General features: G+C 36.6%; 1 protein-coding gene across 2 annotated transcripts in view; it reads left to right on the top strand.

Moving 5' to 3' along the window:
* TENT2 (terminal nucleotidyltransferase 2) overlaps positions 1-9,041 on the top strand; it is a 61,958-nt gene extending 52,917 nt beyond the window's left edge. Inside the window, exons 14-16 of one of the 2 annotated variants that reach the window (XM_061158096.1) lie at positions 4,871-4,962; positions 6,920-6,999; positions 8,790-9,041. In XM_061158096.1, coding sequence (XP_061014079.1) covers positions 4,871-4,962; positions 6,920-6,999; positions 8,790-8,864 — 247 coding nt within the window. In that variant the 3' untranslated portion in view covers positions 8,865-9,041. The remainder of the gene's footprint in view (positions 1-4,870; positions 4,963-6,919; positions 7,000-8,789) is intronic. The other variant, XM_061158095.1, reaches the window with a different exon arrangement.
* The last annotated feature ends 4,047 nt before the right edge of the window (positions 9,042-13,088 follow it).

Genomic DNA, 13,088 nt, shown 5'->3' with positions numbered 1-13,088 from the left:
TCAGTCCTGTGGCCACTGCTGAGTTTTCCAAATTTGCTGGCATTTTGAGTGCAGCATTTTCACAGCATCGTCTTTCAGGATTTGAAATATCTCAACTGGAAATCTATCACCTCCACTAGCTTTGTTCATAGCGATGCTTTCTAAGGCCCACTTGACTTCACATTCCAGGATGTCTGGCTCTAGTTGAGTGATCACACCATCGTGATTAACTGGGTCGTGAAGATCTTTTTTGTACTGTTCTTCTGTGTATTCTTGCCACCTCTTCCTAATATCTTCTGCTTCTGTTAGGTCCCTAACATTTCTGTCCTCTATTGTGCCTGTCTTTTTCATGAAATGTTCCCTTGGTATCTCTAATTTTCTTGAAGAGATCTCTAGTCTTTCCCATTCTATTGTTTTCCTCTATTTCTTTGCATTGATCGCTGAGGAAGGCTTTCTTATCTCTTCTTGCCATTCTTTGGAACTCTGCATTCAAATGGGTATATCTTTCCTTTTCTTTGCTTTTCGTTTCCCTTCTTGCAGCTATTTGTAAGGCCTCCTCAGACAACCATTTTGCTTTTTTTGCATTTCTTTTTCTTGGGGATGATCTTGATTCCTGTTTCCTGTGCAGTGTCACGAACCTCCATCCATAGTTCATCAGGCACTCTGTCTATCAGATCTAATCCCTTAAGTCTATTTCTCACTTCCACTGTATAGTCATAAGGGATTTGATTTAGGTCATACCTGAATGGTCTAGTGGTTTTCTCCAGTTTCTTCAATTTCAGTCTGAATTTGGCAATAAGGAGTTCATAATATGTAGTGTAGTAGTCTAAAAAGGAAGACTCATTAAGAAAGGAGGGAAGCCAATAGAGTGTTATGTTTCGGAATCAAAGGAGGAAAACATATTTTAAGGAGAAGGGAGTGATTGTTTGTGTCGCATTTTTGATTGATCAAGTACAAAATGAGAACTAAAAGCTGACCATTGAAGCATTGGTCAGTATGGAGGCTACTGGACCCTTGACAGGAGCAGTCTTAGTGTAACAGTATGGACAAAAAGCCTTATTGGTGTGAGCTAAAGAGAGAAAGGGAGGGGAGGATCTAGATACAGGTAGTGTAGCTAATTCTGTAGGGGGATTTACATACTTGTAAAGGGGGCAGAAACTGTAGGGTAGAAATTGAAGGATTAAGTGGAGTTGAGTATTTGTGTTTAGAAAGGAGAAATAACCCATGTTGATGGTAAAATTGGTGATACCAGAAAAGTTGTAAATTTTTTTAAATGGTTTTGTTTGTTTATGGGTGCGCTGGGTCATGGTTGCTCTGTGTGGGCTTTCTCTCGTGAGTGGGGGCTACTCTGGGCTGTGGTGCTCAGACTTCAGGTGCAGGCCGCAGGCGTTGCAGCACCTGGCCTCAGTAGTCGTGGTACGAGGGCTTAGTTGCTCCGCACCGTGTGGGGTCTTCCTGGGCCAGGGCTCACCCTCGTGTCCCCTGCATTGGCAGGTGGATTCTTACTGCTGTGCCACCAGGGAAGTCTAAGTTGAAGTAAATTCTTGAACAGTCTTCTTGTTTGAATAGAGAAGAATTGGAATCTACACCACAAATGGAGTAGAAGGACTGACAATTCATTATAATAATGGAAAAATATATATAGACAAGTGTGGATTGATGTGGTGGGAACTAGTAGATACTATCTTTTGACTGTTTCACTGTTTTAGTGAAATGAAGAATGGACATCAGCTGGGAATGAGTGTGAGGGAGGAGATTTGAGAAGTGAGGACAAGGTATGGATTGTTACGTAGAAGACTGAAGGAGGGAGTTAACTATGAAAATATAGTATGACTGCTGGGTAGCAGCGTTTAGGATTCCTTTGAGCTAAGTCATCATGAATTTAAAGTGATCATAAATTGAAAGGTCAACATGGTTGCATATTTTTTTTCTCCAGTCGTGATGTGCTCCTCGGGAAAGGATTGGAATAAACAAAGATTTAATTATGGTTGTTCAGTGCTGCAAAAGCAGGTAGGAGAGTTGAGGGATGTGCAGGGAAGGGACTTTAATAGTTGACCATGGTCAGGGTATATTCAGTCTTAAAAATGTGGGCACAGTGTTGTCTGCAGGACGTCTTGGTGGTAGTTTACAATAGTTAGTCGTAAATTTTGGTCTGGGGCTTAATAGTGCTGGAGAAAAAGACAGGAAAAGAAACAGTACTGAAGCCCGGCCCGGGAGGGTGCTCTAGCATTTGAAGAAGATTGAAAAAGACAAAGTCTTGATACCAGCATTTAAAGGGTCAGGCAGAAGACAAGCCAGTCAAAACAGAACTCTAGGATTCAAGTTTTTTCTGTGTACAGGATTTGAAATCCCTAACAAAGTGTTTGTTTGCTTCTCAGCCCTTAGTAATTACTAAGACAAAAAAAAAAAATACCATTTTTTCACTTAATTTGACTAGTTTTAGCATATATGCAGCCATGTGGTATCAGACCCATCATTTTATCTTTGCTGTACTTGAATTTTTCTTTGTAATGTTGTTGAATACTACATTTCCAATTTAATCAGTTGTGTCAAAATACTTTGTCACAAAAAAATGAGTACCAGTCCATTACCATTACTGATGAAAAAAGCCAGTATCTTTCCAACAAAAAGTCAGAAATCTGTTTTATATTCAAAAGATTATTGTTATCAAGTCTGTTTTAGATTAAATTAAGTCCCATATCTGTTGTTTTTTTCCTGAAACATAACTCTTTTATAGATTGTGTTATTTTATACTTTAATTATTGAGTGACAATAACAGATTTTCATATGACAAGGAAGTTACAGTAGAGAAATATGGTATGACAAAAGGCTTAGTTTAGAGCCTGTTTTAAAGAAGGAAATGTGTAGGAAAAATATTTCTAAATTACCGTTCGAATTCTACATTGAGATTCATCTATAACATTAAAAATTGTATAAAAGTTATGTATCATGTTTTATGATTTGAAATATTTAATAATTTAGACATATTTAAAAGTTCTTTTAAAATACAGTAGTTTGAATCAAGTCTAAATAGTAGTGATTCATATATTATTTTTTCCCCTCTGAAGTACTTCAGATGATACAGTCATTTAAATAACAATTTGGGCTGATTATAGGTTAAAGATTAAACAATATCTGGTTAGGGATGAAAAAGTGAATAAGAATGTGTCACATTTGTTTCTGTGATCCAGTTTAGAAATTCAGGGTTGAGTTTAATAGAAGTAAGGTGAGTCCTTTGATTTAAGGAAGTAAAAGTTTTAGTTTAAGAGCAGGATGCAGTGTTTCAATGTTTTAAACTTGTCTGAGAGGAAAAAATCAGTCCACCTCTTTTTTTTGTTCCACCTCTTTTTCTTTAACATAATGTTTCCAATGTTAATTCTACTGCAGATTCACCTGTCCTGTAAGTTGACATTTGATACAAGGAGTCTCAGGAAAAAGTTCATTTTTAGTAGTGAAAGTTGTCTTACATGGTATAAAGTGAAGTAGCAGAGTGTAATTCTGCTGTAGTCTTGTTTAGTTTGGCAGTGTGGTTATAGAACTCTCCCCTTCACGTTGTTGTCTTTAAGAAGATTTTGGAAACACACTTGGACCGGTAGAGCAGTACTTCTTTTCTATTTGAAGTCCACACTAATGGAGCTGCTGTACATTTAAGGACCTAAAACATCTTACTGTAACCAATACTAAGTATTTCTTTTTGACAGCCCACTTACTTTTAAAAAGCATAAATTCTGACATATATTTTTAAAGAACTTAAAGCTGTCTTTGCAAGCTATTCCTAAACTGTACTCTTAATAAGAAAAAATAGTCATACTTTGAGGGTCATTTTCAATTATGAAACTTCACAAAATGGAGTGTTTTCTTGCATGTTTAACATAGAAATTGGTCAGTTTTCCAGAAACAGGCCATGTTGGATCCACGGTTATATCCTTATGGATTCTCTAATAAATAGAGGAAGAGTAGGATGAGTGTTGCATTTGGAACATCCCAAACTATCGTCTTCCTCCTACTGGAATGATGGAAAAAGCTGAACACAACTGAAAAAAAAAAAAGATACCAGTTTCCCCCAGACTCATTTTCTCTTGAATACAAGCCTGAGTAGTTATATGTTTTTAAAATGTTTTTTGAAAAAAGGAAAGTTATACAAAATTATTATAAATTTAAAAAACAACAACAGTGTAAGGTTAGGCCTTACTAAAGACTGGACAGTTGACCTTCAGGCATGCTGATAAAATTGTTTTGCTTGACTAAAACTTCACTATAAACAGCTACATCTGATAATCAGCAATAATAGTATGTTTTCATAGAGTATTTTTTTTCTAAAATTTCTACCATAAATCATATCAGTAGAGGTACACCTGAGCAGAAACGACTTAATGACACTAAAAAACAACACAAGAAGATTACCTCTCTTAACAAATAAAAAATTCTTACTGGGGTTTAACAAGAAACAGTTTTTTGCTTACTTTTCAGATTATTTTTCATATTACTTCATTTATTCAAAAAATATTTATTGAATACCTAGTTGATACTAAGCAACTAAGTGAACAGTAAAAAAACAAAACAAAAATAAAAGCTCAGCATCTTGGAGCTTTCATCTAGTTAGAGGAGACACGATAAATAACATAAATAAGCAAATGATTAGAAATCTAAGTGTTATGGAGACAAAAGAAGTAGAGAAGGGGAAATGAGACTTAAGGTGCAGAGAGCAGAAGCAAATTTCAGTTCTATGAGAAAATCATAGTATGCCTCACTATTGATATAATAAAAATAGTAAAAGGGAAGTTAAGATAGTTAATATGGTTAATGTTTTTCTTTTCTTTAAAGTTGTAGTATAATTGCTTTACGATGTGTTAGTTTCTGCTGTACAACATGAATGTTTTTCTTTTTACAGCTGGAATAGTCAAATGATTTCAGTTCGTGAAGCCAAAGCCATTCCCAGGCCTGATGGTATTGAATGGAGAAGTAAATACATCTGTGTAGAAGGTAGTTTTCCCACAACTACTTTCTGTTCACCATCCAGCTCATCTAGTACTGACCGAACCACTTGAATAATTTCAGCTTATATTTCATGTAAAAGTAATACATTTATGTCCTAAAGTGGTTTATATGTTTTTTAATCATAAGATTTTAATTTTTAAAACATGATTTAATAAATTTAGGTGTTAAATGTTTCTAGTCGGTAAGATTTGAGCAGTCTACATGCATCCCTCATGCTGTAGTTGGCTGAAATTTAGTTTCATGAGTTATAAGTGGAAGGAAATACTTTCTTCATGTGATGATTCTTTGAAATGAAATTAGTTTTTTTATGCTTAAATATTGACAATTGATACAAGCTTGAGCTTGATTTTATGACTATAAATTGATTTTCCATTTAAAATTAAATGCTGTGAGATATTCTATTCTCTAAAATTAATTTACATGTAGTTGAATATTTGTTTAGGTTGGTGGAAACTGACTTCAAGAGGCAATATTGTTTTCACAGATGCCAGGTTGATGACGTTTGTAAATATTGAGATAAAAAGGAATTAAAGGGTTGAAATTTGGCATTTGTAGGAAAACATCAAATTTAAAATATTTTAATCTTGAATTATAATGCAACATTTTAAGAGTATAAATGTGAACTTGAATCCCCTGCTTTGGTGTTTGGTTTGCTAAATTGCAGTGTGTTTATATTATTTTAGTTACTTGGTTCTTGTGAATATTAAATGCAGTTTTAAAGTGCTATACACTGTGTGATTTGATAGTTTGGCATCTGGCATTATCTGTTCTAAGAAGTACAGTGATAATAAACTCTTTTTTGAAATAGCCTTTCCGAGCAATTTAAAAAAGGAATTTTAAAAATTATGGACCTGATTAGATTATATGACATACCTAAAGTTAACCTCTCCATCAGATTCACACTTTTCTGAGGTCTTCCCCCTCATTCTAACAACTTTATTCTCTTTCTGTTTAGTCCCTCCTTTCAACTTTATAGCATACATAGATCTTCTCTTTGAAAAATACTCTTGACTTGATCCTACTGATTCAAAGTAGATCCTGCTGAATCTTTCTGTACTTTTTTTCCTCTTTTTAGTGCTAAAATTCTTAAACTCTAGTTTTAACCTACTGCTGGCTTTATTTCAGCCCCCATTTCACTCCTAATGCCTTTAGTTATCCTCCCTTTCTCACTTTTATCTTCAGTTTCCTTGTTCGCTTAAATAGAATCAGCTTGTATCTGTATACGAACCCCTCTCTCATTTTGTGGGTGAAGGATGAGTAGAGTAAGGATGGAGACACAGAAGGTACTGTTGGAAACACACACAGAATTTCTGCTTCTGTTCTCTCGTCTTGGCCACTTGCTGTCCTGGTTTTCTCTCTTTCACTACCGGCAAGTCACCGTTCTCACTGCATCTTTTTCAAGCCATTTAGTCATACCATAATTCTCTGCACTGTCTGCCGTCCTCCCTGGTACTAAACCTCTACTTTCAAAGGCATTGACCTTTTTCGTACTAGACAAATCAGTGGTCTTTTAAGTTAAATTTAAAATTACCTCTCTGTGATATTTGACACTGACTGTATCTCTTGGTATAGTGCTTTTATTCTTTTTGATAACTCTTTATTCTTTAACTTATATTTATTCTTTTCACGGTAGGTTCCTGACTTGCTAATTCTTCAGAAATCTTACCTACTTTTGTGATTTAGATTTAATCTTTTTGTGGTTTAGACTGAATACCTGTGCTGGTTACTTCATTTTAGACATCTCACTTTAATTGTATCTACTTTGATAGTTCATAGCTATTATAAAACTGTTTTCTGTAAGCATAAATCTAAGAAGATACAGTTGCTATTATGTAGGTCAGAAACAGTCAAAATATTGGCAGTTTCATGGAATTCAATCAAATAAAAAACTGAAGTTCTCATTTTAATAATATCTTGTTTATATGTGCATTTAACATTGTAGAACCTTTTGATGGAACAAATACAGCAAGAGCTGTGCATGAAAAACAGAAGTTTGATATGATCAAGGATCAGTTTTTAAAGGTAAATAATGCATCAGATTAACTCTAGAAACATTAGTGCACTAGTGTGCTTTGAAAATTTAAAAAAAACAAGTATGTAATAGGAAAGAATAGCTCTGGTTCCTGTGATATGGAGCAATCAATGGGAGCACAGTAGGGACTTTATTACTTGAATTTAGAAATACTTTGCCTCCACAGAGATCAGACTCTGCTTTTACTCACATGGCCTTCACTTTGTGGAAATAAGCATTTACACAGTGAGCTTATTATTAAGTTCCCCAAATGAATGAATAAAATTTAAAGGACTCCTTTCTCTCCTTAAAATGTCAGAGAACCTGTAGCTTTAGAAGACAGCCATGTCTGTTCCATGTTTTTCTTCTGTATATCCAATTGTAACAAGGAACTAGAGCTCCATTTTATCTTTCTTTATATTCTAAGAAGTTAAACAAAATGTGTGTGTGTTTGTGTGCACACACATTTTATATATATAAACTTCAGTCATATATATGTAGACTGTAGTTTATTCCTTAGCTCCCTAGTCCGCAGTATGAATTTATTCATCAATGATTTTGCTAAAATTCACTCCTAGCTTCAAGTAATTCAACAGTACAGAGTAGAAACACATTGATAGAAATATGTACTTTGAGACATATAAGAGAGAGTGCTTCACAGAAGAAAGAGATCAAGGAATTTTAAAGGTTTAGTTTTTTTTTATCAACACATCCAAGTAGATTTTATTTTTATGATAATTAAAAATGCAGGTGTATCATATTACAAGCTGTCCTTCAAATAGGCCCTCTCAGTTTGTCAACCAGAGTAGAAAATTTTAAATGAAATGTAATTCTGCAGGGGAAACCAAGTATCCAAAAGGGAATATTTTGTCTATCAGATTAAATTGAGAACTCAAAAATAACATCTCTACATTGTCATTCATTAATGAGTGTGCCTGCATGCATGCTAAGTTGCTTCAGTCGTTTCTGACTCTGCAGCCCTGTAGACCATAGTCTGCCAGGCTGCTCTGTCCATGGGATTCTCTGGGCAAGAATACTATGGTAGATTGCCATGCCCTCCTCCAGGGGATCTTCCTGATCCAGGGTTGAGCCTGCATCTCTTAAGTCTCTTGTTTTGGCGGGCGGGTTCTTTACCACTAGCGCCACATGTCTTTACTTGGTGACTGTTTAGGTATAAAACCAATATTTTTAGTCAGTTGAACAACTGAAGTAAGAGCAGACTCAAAGATTGCAGCCACAGTTTTTGGTAGTGGGCCTGATTGTTAGCTTATAAACAAGAATTTCATTTTCCTTCTTTTTTTTCTTCTTAAAAATTCTATTCACTCTTCTAGATCCATTGTATAAAATGCTTTATTTACTCTCTCCTTTATAAATACAATTTTTAATTAACAGAGCTTTCTAGATACAAAATAAGTCAATCAAATAATTGAAGTAGTCTTTCCCTGCTCTCTCAAACCCAAAGGTTTTGTATTACTTTCATATTTTACATGACATCTAAATCTGTGAATAAATGTTAATATTGTCAGTTGCTTGTTTTCTGTACTACCTGTGTGTGCATTTCTTTATAAATGAATTTGAACTATACAGATGCAAAGTTTTTAAATAACATTTTGTTTCAGATGACAGAAGCAATAGTTTTACTCTTGTTAAAAACTTGGGAGATTAAAAGCAAACACAAAAAAAGTCACCGCAAATTTTACTGCCCAGGGAAATCACTGTTAACATTCTAATAACTCCCCTTTCAGTCCTTTGTTTCACTTATATTTTAGGTTTTAAGAATGATTTTTTCTTTCTCTTCCAGTCATGGCACAGATTGAAAAACAGAAAAGATTTGAACAGTATACTACCTTTAAGAGCTGCTATCCTGAAAAGATAACTGGCCTCTATTTCTTAATAAAGAACAGTAGTTACATCATAATACGTTTTGTCTACCTTCATCGTGGTTTCTTTTTAATTGTTCTTGTTTTCATGTTTTATTCTTAAGAAGACATACTTATATAAAGTGCGTATTTTATTATGATGTTTCCTAATAAAACCCTTTGATTTAAAGATGTATTTTTGAAAATGTTTACATTGTTGATTAGTAACATTATGGCATAAATTTTCAGGAGATCAGATAAAATATTTTTGGGGGAATTATCTGAACAAATAAAAGGTTTTTGCTGTAACTTTAATTAATTGTACCACATGCTAACACTGAAGAGACATGTGGACTTCTGGAAAGGGTCTGATTCCTACATCCTTAAAGTAGAACCTTCAATAGATGGTTTGTTGCCTAAGTCTGTTCTAGTGAAGTGAAGGTTTGAGTCAGTTATTCAGTTACTTGAAGCAAAATGACATCTTTGATCTCATTGAAAGAACTATAGAAGCAGGCAATACTGGACAGTTGCCCTAAGCCCTCACTTGACTGATGAGGAAAGATGGAGACTCTGGTTGTGTACGTAATAGCATTTCATTAGTACCTCACATGCCTTTGGTGGACTCAAGATTGCTTTAAATTTTGTGTTGAGCAGCAGTACATTTTGCACTAGTAATATGAGCACTAACTCTGTTGTACAACAGTTAGGGAATTGTTTGGAAGAATTGGTTCAGTGTAGACATTTCGAAAAGATTAAGTTCTCTGCTTTATGATAGCTTAGTGCAATATGCCCTTTTGCTTTACTTCCCGTTTTCTTGCTTTTATTTTTCCTGTGATATGAAGCAACAGAAACTGAAAGATCAAAATTGAGATTATATCCTATTGATAGATTCAGAGTTTTATCTGTGTGTAATTATAGGATTGTAATCTAAACTGGAAGTTGTCGATAGTAAGCCACTATAAAATGTTCTAGATAAGACATAAAATTATAATAAATAAAAGCATAGCATTTGTAAAGGTTTCTTTTTTAGTATTTCTTTTCCACAAGAAGAAATAGTGGTGGCTGCTAAAAAAGCTACAGTGTTTATTAAGGTTGTTTTTGGTGTAAATATTTGTAAATTGGTCAGTGCCTGTAAATTTAAATACAAATAATCTTAAAAAACAGTTCTAACTTTTTCAAAAGGACTGTGTACAACTTTTTTTAGACCTGCTGTGGCACAGTTTGTTACCTCTAATGTATTTGGATTTTTTGCAGACCAATTCAAATGCTAAGACTTGCTTTTTGACTTGTAAAAGGTGCATATTTTCATTTTTTTCTTTAAGTTTAAAGTTTTGTATTATCAAATGGAATAAAGTTTATATATGAAAATTGTTGATATGGTTTTTTGGGGGGGTTGTTTGTTTTTTTCTGTGGAGGTCTTTACTTCGGAGATGAGATTGAGGGTGTAGTTCTCACCTGAACTGAGCTGAATCCGGTTATTGTGTGTAATTATTTAGATTATGCAGAGAATCTTGGAATCAAGTCCATTCTTGGTTAAGCCAACTAGCCACATCAGCACCTATTTCTCTGGCATCTTTAGGAACGGAGCTTCCCAAACAGATGAACTTTTCAGTTTACTAGTGATTAATGCTTTTGAAGTAATTAAGCTTTATATACTATTTTTTTTTTCTGGAAATTTCTCTTAAATGTATCTTATACTGTGCAACTCTTCTTTATGAGAATGTGTTGAATTTAATTAATATTCTCATAGTGACTCCAGGTAATAATTATAAGCAATAAATAATAGCCGTAGTACTCCATAACCCTGTGTGGCTCTCAGGGGTCTAGGGCATTCTCCCGCTACAGAGTTACGTTTCCTGTAAGACCCCAGAATTTATCACGGACATCTTTACTGCCACTGTTTTCTCAGCTTTCAGTGACCACTGGGGGTTCAGCTGTATTCCTATAACAAATAGATCAAAATGTTAATAAATTTATATGCAATTGTACATCAATACAAACTGGGTATTGTAAATCAATACCCAGTTGTAAATCAAAGCTAGGATTATGCACTTGTGACAGCTAAATATGTCAGATAAGTGGTATGTCAATATATAAGAGAAGTTTTTAGGCTTTTAAATTGTTTTCAATATGAGTTACTTATTTGTGTTGTGTATAATACATTCTTTTATATTCTTTTTATTTTGATCTGGCCATTTCTGTTTATTTGCATTGTTAAGAAAGTAGTGTTAGAAAGTTTAAAACATACAGTTTGTACTGCAGTTCTAAATTTTGGATTGGTTTGAGCTAGGGTCTTCACAAATCTTGTTGACTGTAGTTAGTGTTCCTAAGAAATTTTGAGTTAAATGGAGGGAATACACAATGACTACCTGTGGTTTTGATTAGTATTTAATAGATTCCCATAGCTGTAATTGGTTCCTTTTTGTCCTAGTGAGCAGACATTTGGGATTACTAATGCAAAAGCCTAGCTCCTGTAAGAGAAGGCATATTTCTGATGTTAAACCTGATTTAGTGAACCCTGGAAGACTGGACTCTGCTGTCTTCCCTCACATGCCCCAGCTGATGCTTCTGAACTGCGTCTCAACTAGCTGCAGGTCTTTGCTCACAGACCTAATGCACACACACAAGCTCATGTTACTGGGGAATACTGCCTAATTTACATGTATCATATTTAACAACTCTATGAATAGAGTTTGCTGTAATTAAAAATCAGTGTTAGCTCTTCTAGCCATAAAATCATCCTCATGAAAAATATGTATTGTAAAGATAGCTCTACTTGTACATAGCTGGTCTTGGTCCTGTTCTCCTCAGTGCAGGGGACACTGATTAAGCACCTGCTGCTGCTGCTGCTAAGTCTTGTCAGTCGTGTCCGACTCTGTGAGACCCCATAGACGGCAGCCCACCAGGCTCCCGTCGCTGGGATTCTCCAGGCAAGAACACTGGAGTGCGTTGCCATTTCCTTCTCTAGTGCATGAAAGTGAAAAGTGAAAGTGAAGTCGCTCAGTCGTGTCCGACTCTTCCCAACGGTAGCCTACCAGGCTCCTCCGTCCATAGGTGTCCAGGCAAGAGTACTGGAGCAGGGTGCCATTGCCTTCTCCGATTAAGCACCTAATATGTGCTAAATACTTGGCTAAGCTTCCATGCTTGTAAGAAATGGGGAGAGTGGGACAAAGATGAGTAACTTACGGTCTAGTGGGGGAAAGAGACACAAACAATTTGAATATAGGATAATGTGGGAACTTAAGGCAGTAGTATTGAACTTAAGCTGGGGATTCCAGAGAAGGGTACAGTCTTGGATGATGAGTATACAGGTAAAATAAAGGCGGGAAGAAAGTTTCAGGGGAGAGGAATTTGTAAATAAAGATAGGGTGTTATGACTTGATATATGTTAGAACTCCTGACTTCTAAAGAAGAGAGGAGGCAGCTATGATGTGAGTTAGCGTTTATCTTCCCAAGGAGCTTGGTCCTAGAGCAGTGGAAAGCCATTGAAGTCTCCTAAGCATAGGCACGGCATGATCTGGGCCTTTGGGTTGAATTTCAGACAAAAAAGACTTTGGCTAACGTAGGGGGAATTATTCCTAGTTTCCTAGTTGAATAATCCAGGGGTCACTGACAAAGAGAACACACAGTTTATTGATTTGCAAATGTAAAAGGAGACTGGGCTTTTGAAATGGGCCGACTTTGTCTTCCATTCGGTCGCTCTGCTAGCAAGGAGGCCTTGAGCAAGCTAGGTAGGCATCCGAGCTCTTCGGAGCCAAACCAGCATCGCAGTTAAACCTACCGCAGCAGAGCTGGCGGGGGCATAATGACTAGTCGTAAGGGCTCTGCTCTGTAAGAGAATAGTTGTTAGGTTGGGTAAGTGCCCATTGAGTAGCTCAGCTCGGCCCCAAACGGAAAGCCTACCGAACCCACTCCAGAGCAGAGGGCAGGGGCCGGGTGCCGCGAGAGCCCGCGCCCCTCGGAGCGGTGCCCGCCGACTGCCCAAAGGCCCCGCCAGGAAGCTGCCTGGACTGGGGCGGGGAGGGCCGGGGAAACTGGCAGAGGCCGGGGAAGAGAGAAGCCGAGCCCGGGCCCAGCAGCTCGGTGGCGAAACCTCTTGACGCCTTCTATTTAAAGTCGCGGGGCCCACCCGCCCCCGGGAGGGAACCCGAGCCGCCGCGCCGGGCCGGAGGCGCCGTCAGAGGGAGAACAGCAGGCGCGGCGCGGGCGGCTCCGGCTCCAGCTCCGGCCCGGCAGGCGCG

Source organism: Dama dama, chromosome 12 (genome assembly GCF_033118175.1).
Source record: "Dama dama isolate Ldn47 chromosome 12, ASM3311817v1, whole genome shotgun sequence".
NCBI classification, from domain to species: Eukaryota; Metazoa; Chordata; class Mammalia; order Artiodactyla; family Cervidae; genus Dama; species Dama dama.
Note: the sequence above shows the minus strand (reverse complement) of the source record. Positions and strands in the feature narration are given on the sequence as shown.